We start from the raw sequence: 12,500 nt of genomic DNA, 5'->3' as shown, positions 1-12,500 counted from the left end.
TCTATCTATCTATCTGTCTATCTGTCTATCTATCTATCTATCTATCTGTCTGTCTGTCTGTCTGTCTGTCTGTCTGTCTGTCTGTCTGTCTGTCTGTCTGTCTGTCTGTCTGGCTATCTATCTATCTATCTATCTATCTATCTATCTATCTATCTATCTATCTATCTATCTATCTATCTGTCTGTCTGTCTGTCTGTCTGTCTGTCTGTCTGTCTGTCTGTCTGTCTGTCTGTCTGTCTGTCTGTCTGGCTATCTATCTATCTATCTATCTATCTATCTATCTATCTATCTATCTATCTATCTATCTATCTATCTATCTATCTATCTATCTGTCTATCTGTCTGTCTGTCTGTCTGTCTGTCTGTCTGTCTGTCTGTCTGTCTGTCTGGCTATCTATCTATCTATCTATCTATCTATCTATCTATCTATCTATCTATCTATCTATCTATCTATCTATCTATCTATCTATCTATCTATCTATCTATCTATCTATCTATTTATCTATCTATCTGTCTGTCTGTCTGTCTGTCTGTCTGCCTGTCTGCCTATCTATCTATCTATCTATCTATCTATCTATCTATCTATCTATCTATCTATCTATCTATCTATCTATCTATCTATCTATCTATCTGTCTGTCTGTCTGTCTGTCTGTCTGTCTGTCTGTCTGTCTGTCTGGCTATCTATCTATCTATCTATCTATCTATCTATCTATCTATCTATCTATCTATCTATCTGTCTGTCTGTCTGTCTGTCTGTCTGTCTGTCTGGCTATCTATCTATCTATCTATCTATCTATCTATCTATCTATCTATCTATCTATCTATCTATCTATCTATCTATCTGTCTGTCTGTCTGTCTGTCTGTCTGCCTGTCTGCCTATCTATCTATCTATCTATCTATCTATCTATCTATCTATCTATCTATCTATCTATCTATCTATCTATCTATCTATCTATCTATCTATCTGTCTGTCTGTCTGTCTGTCTGTCTGTCTGTCTGTCTGTCTGTCTATCTATCTATCTATCTATCTATCTATCTATCTATCTATCTATCTATCTATCTATCTATCTATCTATCTATCTGTCTGTCTGTCTGTCTGTCTGTCTGTCTGTCTGTCTGGCTATCTGTCTGTCTGTCTGTCTGTCTGTCTGTCTGTCTGTCTGTCTGTCTGTCTGTCTATCTATCTATCTATCTATCTATCTATCTGTCTGTCTGTCTGTCTGTCTGTCTGTCTGTCTGTCTGTCTGTCTGTCTGGCTATCTGTCTGTCTGTCTGTCTGTCTGTCTGTCTGTCTGTCTGTCTGTCTGTCTGTCTATCTATCTATCTGTCTGTCTGTCTGTCTGTCTGTCTGTCTGTCTGTCTGGCTATCTGTCTGTCTGTCTGTCTGTCTGTCTGTCTGTCTGTCTGTCTGTCTGTCTGTCTATCTATCTATCTATCTATCTATCTATCTATCTATCTATCTATCTGTCTGTCTGTCTGTCTGTCTGTCTGTCTGTCTGTCTGTCTGTCTGTCTGTCTGTCTATCTGTCTGTCTGTCTGTCTGTCTGTCTGTCTGTCTGTCTGTCTGTCTGTCTATCTATCTATCTATCTATCTATCTATCTATCTATCTATCTATGCTAATGATTGTGTTGGACAAACTCCATGTATATGTTCCCAAACTTTAGCGGTTACATTGCGATTCTCTTTGTCATTGCAATGGCAGGTCATTTGCCAATTTAGCAAATATTACAAACATTGCATGCCAGACATTTATGGAATACACATGCATGTCCATATACATGATGGCTCGCACGATGAAAGAGTTTTTAGGAGAATTTGATCATTTCACTAAGATTTAACTCATCAGTTTTGTTCAATAAGCCATGTGCATTTAGGCCTTGTCCACACGGACACAGGTATTTTTATAACTGTGACTTTTTTTGTTATGCGGTTCGGCCGTTCGTCCACACGGAAACGCAGTTTCAGGTCACTGAAACCGAACATTTTGGAAAAACCCCTGCCAGGGTGAGGATATTCAGAAACGCCGGCTGTGGTGTTTTCTTGTAGACAGTAAAGCCAGGGTTTTTGCCTAGCGACGTCAGAGTGTGCGCCATTATCCGCTATGTTTGACGTAAGATTGTGCGCCGCTGCGTACGTCTTGACGCTTGATAGCGTGTTTTTACGTTTTCATGTAGACAGAGATTTTTTTTAAACCGAGCATGTGTGGACGGGATTTTTTTTAAAACGCAGGAGGAAAAACTCTGGTTATAAAAATACCCGTGTCCGTGTATACTAGGCCTTAGTTAATTGAGTAAATTGTAGACAATTATGATCTGATGTGAACAAGAAACGAATTGTTCAGAGATCTGAACTTAAAGGTGCAGTGTGTGATTTTTAGCGACATCTAGTGGTGAGGTTGTGAATTGCAACTAACAAAAGTTATGATGGCCGACAGGAAGTGATGTCATCGTCTGAGACAGCAGAGAGTAGCAGTTCAGCAATGAGGTTTCTTTACAAAGATAAATTAAGAAATTATGTTTACTTAATTATTCAGTAAAACTATATGTTATTTCGAATATTATTGTTACTTGTTCGTCATTGTGTCAGTGTTTTATTCGCTGAACTAAGCTTGCTTCCTTGCACGAAGTAACATAGTACATACATAGTAACGAAACGCGTTTGTCCGTTTAGGGCCACCATAGAAACACATCGGGGCATTTCAATGATCGGGAACCCACGGTGTGTGTAGACAGAAACTGCTCATTCTAAAGTAATACAAATATAACGGTTCATTAAGTAAGGTCTTTATACACCACTGAAAACTTATTTTTCAAGGTAGTGAGGAAACGCGCTCTGTAGCGCTGTGTGTTCGCTGTCGGCTACGCTAGAAACATGACCACACAATATGTCGACCTCCATAGAAGGGGGCGCCCGCGGTTATGGAGATATAAATGTCTCATTCTAAGCTAATAAAAACATAACGGTTCATTATGCAAGGTCTTTATACACCACTGAAAACATAGTTATGGATCTTATATTGCATTTCTGTCAATAGATCCTCAGAAATATTACACAATGCACCTTTAAAAATTCTCATTCGAGAACTAAGCCAAAGCGATTGAGAAAAAATGTATTTACATTGAGCATCTTGTTCTGTGGAATCACCCTCAGCTATCTGTATCAGAATTTACATTTCAGATCATTGTGTGTTTTATTTAATTAACACAGAAACATCATTCAATGTGCATTTCAATATTAGGTACAATGTTTTAAGAAACAAATGTAAGAACCAAGGAACCTTTAGACTTTTTTCATAATAAAAAAATTTCATAATACACAAGTTTACTGTAGTACACAGGTTATGGAAATTACATGCAGGGAAGTATAAAAAGAAGTATAGATATAGTAAGTTCATGTGTTTCTGGTTATGTGTTAGAAACAGAGGGGATGTAGAACTCTTTAATATGTGAGCAGTTTAAATACAACTCACTTCATCATTTCTGTTTCAGACACTAGACGAATGTGGGAAAGAATTCGAGTTTTCAATCCCAACTCACTCCTGGATTTGGCATAAGAGGGAAAGGCTTCTGTGTCAGTATCCGCACAAGCTTCATTCTGTCATGCAAGGTGTCGGTGGTGCTCTCCTTCTGGATGCGGGTCGCTCCCCATCCACGCTCAAAGTGCATGTGGCAGCCATATCAGCTTACCATGCTCCATGCCTGGCCCGTCACGGGGGAGAAACGGCCTCGCCGTTAGTTTCCTTAAAGGAGCCAGGAGTTTGAATACCCCCCGTCCCCCTTCTATACCGGCTTGGGACCTCTCCACGGTCCTTGCGGCCCTGAAGGGTCCCCCGTTTGATCTTAAACCACTTTCGCTGAACACTGCTCTGCTGCTCTCTGTGAGCCCGTCCTGCTTGGAATCTGGGGTTGGTGACTCCAGGGTCACACTCAAGCCAAGGCATGGTTACGTACCTAAGATGCTCTCAACTCCGTTCAGAGAGCAGGTCATTACATTGTCAGCACTTCCACCCTCGGAGAACGTTGGGGAGGCTAATGTCCTGTTAGAACCCTAAAAATCTACTTGGAGCATTCTGCACCATTTAGGCAGTCAGAACAGCTCTTTGCATGCTTCGGCGGTTACACCAAGAGGTTACCGATCACGAAGCAGAGACTGTCCAGATGGATAGTGGACGCCATCTCTCAGTGGGCCAGGATTGTCCCATAGGTGCTAGAGCCCACTCTACAAGAGGCATGGCCGGCTGGTCCTCGCCGTCCACATTTGTTAGTATCTATAACATGGAGGTACATTGCCTGCAGGCTCGAGTCCTCTCAATATGATAAGTAGACCCGACAGTGTCCGGTCTTATCAGTGATTACTGTATATAAGCACAAGTTGTCCCCAGCCCCTCTTATCATGAGACCCATCTTGGGTCCGGTCCCTGTTCTTGTGAGGGTTTATTATGGCTTGTTTTTGTGAGCCTCGGGATGCTCCCTAAGATCCAGTTGGATTAGAGCCAGTTGCTGATAGTGTGGCGTGTTACATTGCGTTCCCACTGCGTATTAGCTAAGCAATACGAAAAGGAACGTACTCGGGTACTAACGTAACCTCGGTTCCCTGAGAGTAGGGCAGGAGTATTGCGTAGCCTGCTGGACTATTGCAATCTGTCAGTGTTTGTCGCTTTAGTCGCTTTAATCTGTATATGGCGAAAAATACTGGCTTCTTATAGCCATAAGCCGGGCTCTGACGTGCTCTAGCGCCAAGTTACCTGATTGGTTCGCGCGTCAGAGGTGCTTCGCCATAGGATGTGCAGTTGCCGCAGCGCAGCCAATGGGCGAGCTGGACGCTCTGCTGTGTTCGCTGTGTTCTCCATTGTTGCGGCTCCTCTCTTCCCAGTCTGTCAGTAACGCTCTGTTCCTGTCTCTATGAAGCCCCTCCTTCTGAAAAGCACACTGTGCTCTGATTGGTCGGCTGGAGCAGTGTGTTGTGATTGGTCGAGCGCTTTGAATGTGTTTGGGAAATATCCCGCCCCTTACCATAACCGCCAGTTTAACACACTACTAACTAACTCAACCAGGCCCCGCCCCTTTATTCTGTGTATGAATTATTATAATGAGGAATATTGTGACGTGTTCGTTCCCGGAAGAAACTCAAGATACAATGGAGGCATTTCAGGAGTTCAGAAACACCGACACTGATATAGAGAAGAACTGGAGCTTCTTCATGATCAAACAGCAACCGAAACAGCAGAATATGGCTATTTAATGAGTGTCCGTGTGTGTGTGTGTGTGTGTGTGTGTGTGTGTGTGTGTGTGTGTGTGTGTGTGTGTGTGTGTGTGTGTAGCCAATCGGTGAGCTGGACGCTCTGCCGTGTTCGCTGTGCAGCTGCACTGCGTTTTAAAATATAGGCTTCAATATTTCTCGAGGAAAGGAGTTTCCTCACTGCATATTAGCTACGCAATACTCGTTCCCTATTCTCAGGGAACCAAGGTTACGTTAGTAAACGAGTTACGTTAAGTTAGTCATCATATTTTTGTCTTGTTCATAACTTTTTGTTTTAGTCAGTTACGTAGGCTAAAAACATAGACTGGTCTAATTTGTATCATATCTGAAGACAATGTTTTAATAACTACTGTATATTAATGGTGAATAATGCTTCATTTTCAGTAATTCTGTTGTGTATTCTTTAAACGTTAGCTACTATAAAATTGAAAAAAACTACTAAAAACTATAATCATCAAGGCATTTTTATAGTTTTCAGGCTTTTCAAACAGGGGTCCATGAAGGCAATTTAGGGGGAAACTTATACATTTAAAAATGTATCTCCAAATGTGGATAATTACTATTATCTTTGAATGATTCGGCTGATTCTAACCTTCAGTTGAGTTATTTGATGAACCCAGGAATGTTAAGATCCATGGGGGAAATTAGATCAGTAATTTAGCATAATGTTTTGCTTATTAATGTTTGAATATATTAATAAAAGTTAGTGTACTGTGTAAATAAGAGGATCTGGCAACAAATATTAAATCACAAGGAATAAATATGTATTTTTCTCTCTCTTTTTATGTCATTCCATCAGAAAAGCTGAGGTTGTGTCTATAAATGAGAAGGTTGTGTTTCATTGGCCACGCCCACTTGTGTTTAATCTGTGCTGTTTAGCTTCTTAATCACCTGTAAGATCTCCTGACGCAGAGAGAGAGAGAGAGAGAGAGAGAGAGAGAGAGAGAGAGAGAGAGAGAGAGAGAGGGGTTCATCTCTGCTGGAGGAGCGTGTGTGTCTGTTCACGGTAAGAAAACTGCTCTGTGTGTGTTTACCTGCTAACTCAAACCCCTTGTTCTTAACTTATTAACATGAAGATCTTCAGAATATGCTTGTAGTTCTTGAATGCTTTAAAGTGCTTAAAAAAATGAAGTGTAGAAAAGTTACAGAAGTTTACATGTATTGTAGGGGAGAGCGGGGCACAGCCTTTCCCAGTTTGTGTAAATCCAGTATTTATTTTTTCCCACATTAATTTCCAACATGTCTAGTACAATTATGTGGTTATGTTTCATTAATACAGTGTATACTGTTTTTCTTGATTTACCCCGAACGAATGGAAGTGAAATGTGACAACGTGCCCCATAGGTACATTATAACATATGACCATATAACAGATTAAAATGTTATCTGATCTAATAAAAAAATATACAAGACAAAGTAAGATATTTTGTCAATAAAATAAAATTATTAATTTTTATTAAAATTATTAAAAATATATATATTTTTGAGTTTGACAACGAACACACCGGAAAACACAGCAATACAGCATAGTTCAAAACATAATAATAATTAATCTTTTCTGAACATTGACTCTCAGTCTTTATTCACCTTTTTCTCATGTTTTCTCAATAGAATTCATAAAAGTATAGAATAGAATAGCATAGTTCTAATAGGGGCTCATTGTAACTCAGTGTGTCAACTGTGATTTAAACCCAGCGAGTGTCTTCTGCTAGTTAGATTAGCACTAAAGAACAATCTCGACTGTTAAATAACAGATATTAGATTAAAATAATATCACATTTGTCTCATTTTAAATAAACACAAAAAAACAGAGAATGAAAATTAACTTCAGGAAGAAATTTACTTTTGCTATGACTAAATATGTTCAGTGAGATCTTCCAAAGATTTCAGAATTTTGGATTTCGTTCTCTATATAGTGTTGATATGGCAGCCATGTTTCGTCATGCTAATATGTGTGGAAGTATTTACAGTTTTGTACAATCGCTATGACAATTTTTCAATACTTTTAACAAATTTCCTAAACTCTTAACGCACCAACACACAATTGGCAAAACAGTTAATTTCATGCTCAAAATCACACATTGTAAATTAAATTCCAACACTAATTTTCAAAATACAATAATACACTAGCAACAATACACTATGTCTACCAAAACACTGCAAACATGTCTCAAAATCAAATAATTTTTCAAAACACTAACATATGTTCTCGTCCAACAGGAAGATTTAGTCAATCATAGCTCAATGTCATAAAAACACTAACATCAGATGAATTTACAAAAACTACATTATTTTATAAGTGTCAGGTATACAACAGGTATATGCCCTTATACAACAGACAGTATATTGTATTGATCATAGATTGTGTTTTGCACTGAGGTTTCTTTTGAAGCCTCTCTACATTTTTGTTTTGTTGGGTTTAGGTCTTTTGCTGCAGAAATTCAATAAAAAAACACCCATCTCAGAGTCCCTTGCCCTTGTCCTACTTCTCTCCATTGCCCTTGTCCCACTCATTGCCCTTGCCCTTGTCCCACTCATTGCCCATGCCCTTGCCCGTGTCCCACTCCTTTCCCTTGCCCTTGTCCTTATCTCACTCCTTTCCCTTGCCCTTGTCCCACTCATTGCCCATGCCCTTGCCCGTGTCCCACTCCTTTCCCTTGCCCTTGTCATTATCTCACTCCTTTCCCTTGCCCTTGTCTCACTCCTTTCCCTTGCCCTTGCCCTTGTCCCACTCCTTTCCCTTGCCCTTGCCCTTGTCTCACTCCTTTCCCTTTCCCTTGTCCCACTCCTCTCCCTTACTCTTAGCTTTGTCGCACTCCTTTCCCTTTCCCTTGTCCCACTCCTTTCCCTTGCCCTTGTGCTTGTTCCACTCCTTTCCCTTGCCCTTACCCTGTCCCACTCCTTTCCCTTGCCCTTGTGCTTGTCCCACTCCTTTCCCTTGCCCTTGCCCCACTCCTGTCCCTTGCCCTTGTCCTTGTCCCACTCCTCTCCCTTGCCCTTGTCCCACTCCTCTCCCTTGCCCTTGTCCCACTTCTTTCCCTTACCCTCGTCCTTGTCTCACTCCTCTCCCTTGCCCTTGCCCGTGTCCCACTCCTTTCCCTTGCCCTTGTCCCACTCCTTTCCCTTGCCCTTGCCATTTTCTCACTCCTTTCCCTTTCCCTTGCCCTTGCCCTTGTCCCACTCCTTTCCCTTGCCCTTGTTCCACTCCTTTCCCTTGCCCTTGTCCCAATCCTTTCCCTTGCCCTTGCCCTTGTCCCACTCCTTTCCCTTGCCCTTGTTCCACTCCTTTCCCTTGCCCTTGTCCGACTCCCTTCCCTTGCCCTTGACCTTGTCCTACTCCTTTCCCTTGCCCTTGCCATTGTCTCACTCCTTTCCCTTGCCCTTGTCCCACTCCTTTCCCTTGCCCTTGTCCGACTCCCTTCCCTTGCCCTTGCCCGTGTCCCACTCCTTTCCCTTGCCCTTGTCCCACTCCCTTCAGTTGCCCTTGCCCGTTTGTCCCACTCCTTTCCCTTGCCCTTGTCTCACTCCTCTCCTTTGCCCTTGTCCCACTCCTTTCCCTTTCCCCATCCCTTGTCCCACTCCTCTCCCTTGCCCTTGTCATACTCCTTTCCCTTTCCCATTCCCTTGTCCAGCTCCTCTCCCTTGCCCTTGTCCTTGCCCTTGTCCCACTCCTTTCCCTTGCCCTTGTCCCACTCCTTTCCCTCGCCCTTGTCTCACTCCTTTCCCTTGTCCTTGACCTTGTCCCACTCCTTTCCCTTTCCCTTCTCTCACTCCTTTCCCTTGCCCTTGTCTTTGTCTCACTCCTCTCCCTTACCCTCGTCTTTGTCCCACTCCTCTCCCTTCCCCTTGCCCCACTCCTTTCCCTTGCCCTTGTCCTTGTCCCACTCCTCTCCCTTACTCTCGTCCTTGTCCCACTCCTCTCCCTTGCCCTTGACCCACTCCTTTCCCTTGCCCTTGTCCCACTCCTTTCCCTTGCCCTTGTCCCACTCCTTTCCCTTTCCCTTGTCCTTGTCCCACTCCTCTCCCTTACCCTCATCCTTGTCCCACTCCTCTCCCTTGCCCTTGCCCTTGTCCCACTCCTCTCCCTTGCCCTTGTCCCTGTCCCACTCCTCTCCTTTGCCCTTGTCCCACTCATCGCCCTTGTCCTTGTCCCACTCCTCTCCCTTGCCCTTGTCCCACTCATCGCCCTTGCCCTTGTCCCACTCCTCTCCCTTACCCTCATCATTGTCCCACTCCTCTCCCTTGCCCTTGCCCTTGTCTCACTCCTCTCCCTTGCCCTTGTCCTTGTCCCACTCCTATCCTTTTCCCTTGTCCTACTCATCGCCCTTGTCCTTGTCCAACTCCTCTCCCTTGCCCTTGTCCCACTCATCGCCCTTGCCCTTGTCCCACTCCTCTCCCTTGCCCTTGTCCCACTCATCGCCCTCATCCTTGTCCCACTCCTCTCCCTTGCCCTTGCCCTACTACTCTCCCTTGCCCTAATCCTCTCCCTTGCTCTTGTCCCACTCCTTTCCCTTGCCCTTGCCCTACTCCTCTCCCTTTCCCTTGTCCTACTCCTCTCCCTTGCCCCACTCCTCTCCCTTGCCCTACTCTTCTCCCTTGCCCAACTCCTCTCCTTTGCCCTACCCCTCTCCCTTGTTTGTGAGTATCATTACTTATGTTATGTGTTGCACTGATTACAGTAACCTGCTGTTTATCATTATGCAGACATTATGGGTAGTAACATTTAAAAAACATTAGATGAACATCCAACTAAAATGTTTCAGAAAAACGCTCCAGGAACGATGTATGAATGTTGAATTAATGTTACAGGAACGTTGCTTTGAGTGAAGCGTGCCAGAGCATTCCCTGTTCTCTGGTATTTATATATTCCCAGCACTGATTGTGTCTGTCATTAACAGCAACAGCATGGCACGGAGAGCGGAGAGAGCGCCATCTATAGACAGGTACGGGAACATGTTCATTCATATTTGGACTGACCTGGCCTGTGTTTCCCAAAAGCATTGTAAGTTGATGGTAGAACAGTTGCACCGATGGTCTCTGCGATCCACTGAGGCTTGCGATGCTTTGGGGAACGCAGCCCTGAACTGATCAAACCCTCATCCTTCCCTCGGCTCATTCTGACCTGGAAATCATTTTTTAATTTTTTTTCTTTTAATTTAGTGTTGATCAGAGGGGTCCAAGACCCCTAGACTTTTGCTGTACGAATACACAAACCAAAAAAATTATGGATTCAAAGAGTTGTATGGTTGAAATTTTAAAAAGTTACGAATGCTTCCCTCGCGGGTCAATCTGAGCTCTGTAGGAATGAATGGAAAACCCCCACATAGAAAACCCTAAAAATGCTCAAAATTCAAACTAAAAATGCTAAAACTTTACCAAAAATGATTTTATAATGTCTACATGTGCATCTGAATGCACACTGAAAGAACTGACTTTAGGATCCAGCGGAACAGCTCATTTACTCCATATGGCGCTATAACGCCATCTAGAGTCATGAAAGATCATGTTATATTATTATATTTCCAAAATAGGTTGAAGACTCCCAATGTAAGATATTTAGAGCTGAATTAAAAGGGTTATGCATGAGATTGTGAGTTACTTTGAATTTAAGTTGAAAGAATGTGAGGGCTGTGCTTAAATTACTATTTATTTATTACTTATTGATCAAATCTAGTAATTTAAAGGTAAATAAAATAAAAAATAACAAAAAAATCTCCCAAAAAAATTCATTAACAACTAAAAAAAATATATTATCAAAATGAAAGTAAATAAGAAATATTGGACAAAAAAAAAAAAGTATAATTTTATGGCTTCGAGTAATTTTGACCGCGAGAGACGGATGAGAAATATAAGAATAATCCAAGACTTACAGCACGTCTTTACCAGACTTGATGCATTAACGTTTGTTTGTGTATTTATTATTATTACTTGTTTTTAGTCAGTGTTACATGAAATAGAAACTTCGGTTTTCAGTTACTGAGTTTCTAACACATTTGCATATTCTCCTTCTGACACAATCCAGCCAATCAGCTGAAGGCTCCACCCCCAAACCGGCCCATCGCAAGACATCGATCTCCGACACCAACAAGAAGAAGATCAAGAAGTCGAGCGATGAAGTGATGAGCAAGGTGTACAGTAACTTGCTGAGCAGCGTCTTCGGACAGGTATCTGATGAAACTCCTGCATCTCAAACAAGTGCATCTCAAACACCTGCATCTCAAACACCTGCATCTGCTCAACCCTCGGGTGCTCTTTGCTTATTTTTGACAGAAAAATTTAACATTTTGTTTTTTTGAATTGTTTACTTCATCGGAATGGTACGAAACTTGGTAAAGGTTTTGGCACTTGCTGTGTGAACACACAAAAAAAAATCATGGACATGCATCATGAAAGGTTAAATGGTCCTGATAATAATATTCACTCTTGTCAAGTCAATCAAGTCATCCTCATTTATATAGCGCTTTTAACAATGGAGATTGTTTCAAAGCAGCTTTACAGAGATAAAGATATAATTTAAGGTAACAGAGATTGGTTTGGTTTTATAGTGGTTCTTGAAAAATGTTTTTTCCAGCTAAAGTTAGTTTTGATTAATTCGATTCCGTCTAAATGATCATTTGTTATTAAATTAGGGGCCGCTAAGACGACACCGTTCTCTCTAAACAGACTTTAAACGTGAACCTGTGATAGACGCTGATGGCGTTCACATGCGCATTAAGATTTAATTCCACAACGCTTTATCTGTAGAGTGGTATAGGGATCCTCCATAGGGAGAGGCTAGTTGGCACTTCAGCACTGCATTGTCATCGGGTCCAGGCGAAAGTCCTTCGTCAGATCTGGAAACGGCCTGGATCCGGCAGGCTGCGGGAAAACCTCGGGATAAACAAAGACACTAAAATTAGCGTAGATGCCATTCTTCTTATGATGTAACGAGTACATCAGGATTTAAGGGAAGTGTTCCCAGTTCCGGCTGACCTAATCTAAGCAGCCTAATATTGAATTATAGAAGTCTATAGAGTGTTATGTGAATGCTAGGTCAAAGAGATGTGTTTTTAGTCTAGCTTTGAACTGACAGACTGTGTCTGCTTCCCGGACAATGTTAGAAAGATTGTTCCAAAGTTTTGGTGCTAAATAGGAAAAGGATCTACCGCCAGCAGTCGATTTAGATATTCTAGGTATTATCAACTGGCCGGAGTTTTGAGATCGCAATAGACGTGAAGGACTATAATGCGTTAAGAGCTC

General features: G+C 42.1%; 1 protein-coding gene across 1 annotated transcript in view; it reads left to right on the top strand.

The window, feature by feature from the left end:
• Positions 1 to 6,214: 6,214 nt before the first annotated feature.
• The window catches only part of LOC143736513 (calcium-binding protein 2), a 27,178-nt gene continuing 20,892 nt past the window's right edge, over positions 6,215 to 12,500 (top strand). The window contains exons 1-3 of the mRNA XM_077227215.1: positions 6,215 to 6,267; positions 10,160 to 10,204; positions 11,284 to 11,425. Of these exons, the coding sequence (XP_077083330.1) occupies positions 10,167 to 10,204; positions 11,284 to 11,425 (180 nt within the window). The 5' untranslated portion in view covers positions 6,215 to 6,267; positions 10,160 to 10,166. The remainder of the gene's footprint in view (positions 6,268 to 10,159; positions 10,205 to 11,283; positions 11,426 to 12,500) is intronic.

Source organism: Siphateles boraxobius, unplaced genomic scaffold, assembly GCF_051911475.1.
Source record: "Siphateles boraxobius isolate OS27281-9 unplaced genomic scaffold, OSU_SipBor_1 130, whole genome shotgun sequence".
NCBI lineage: Eukaryota > Metazoa > Chordata > Actinopteri > Cypriniformes > Leuciscidae > Siphateles > Siphateles boraxobius.
Note: the sequence above shows the minus strand (reverse complement) of the source record. Positions and strands in the feature narration are given on the sequence as shown.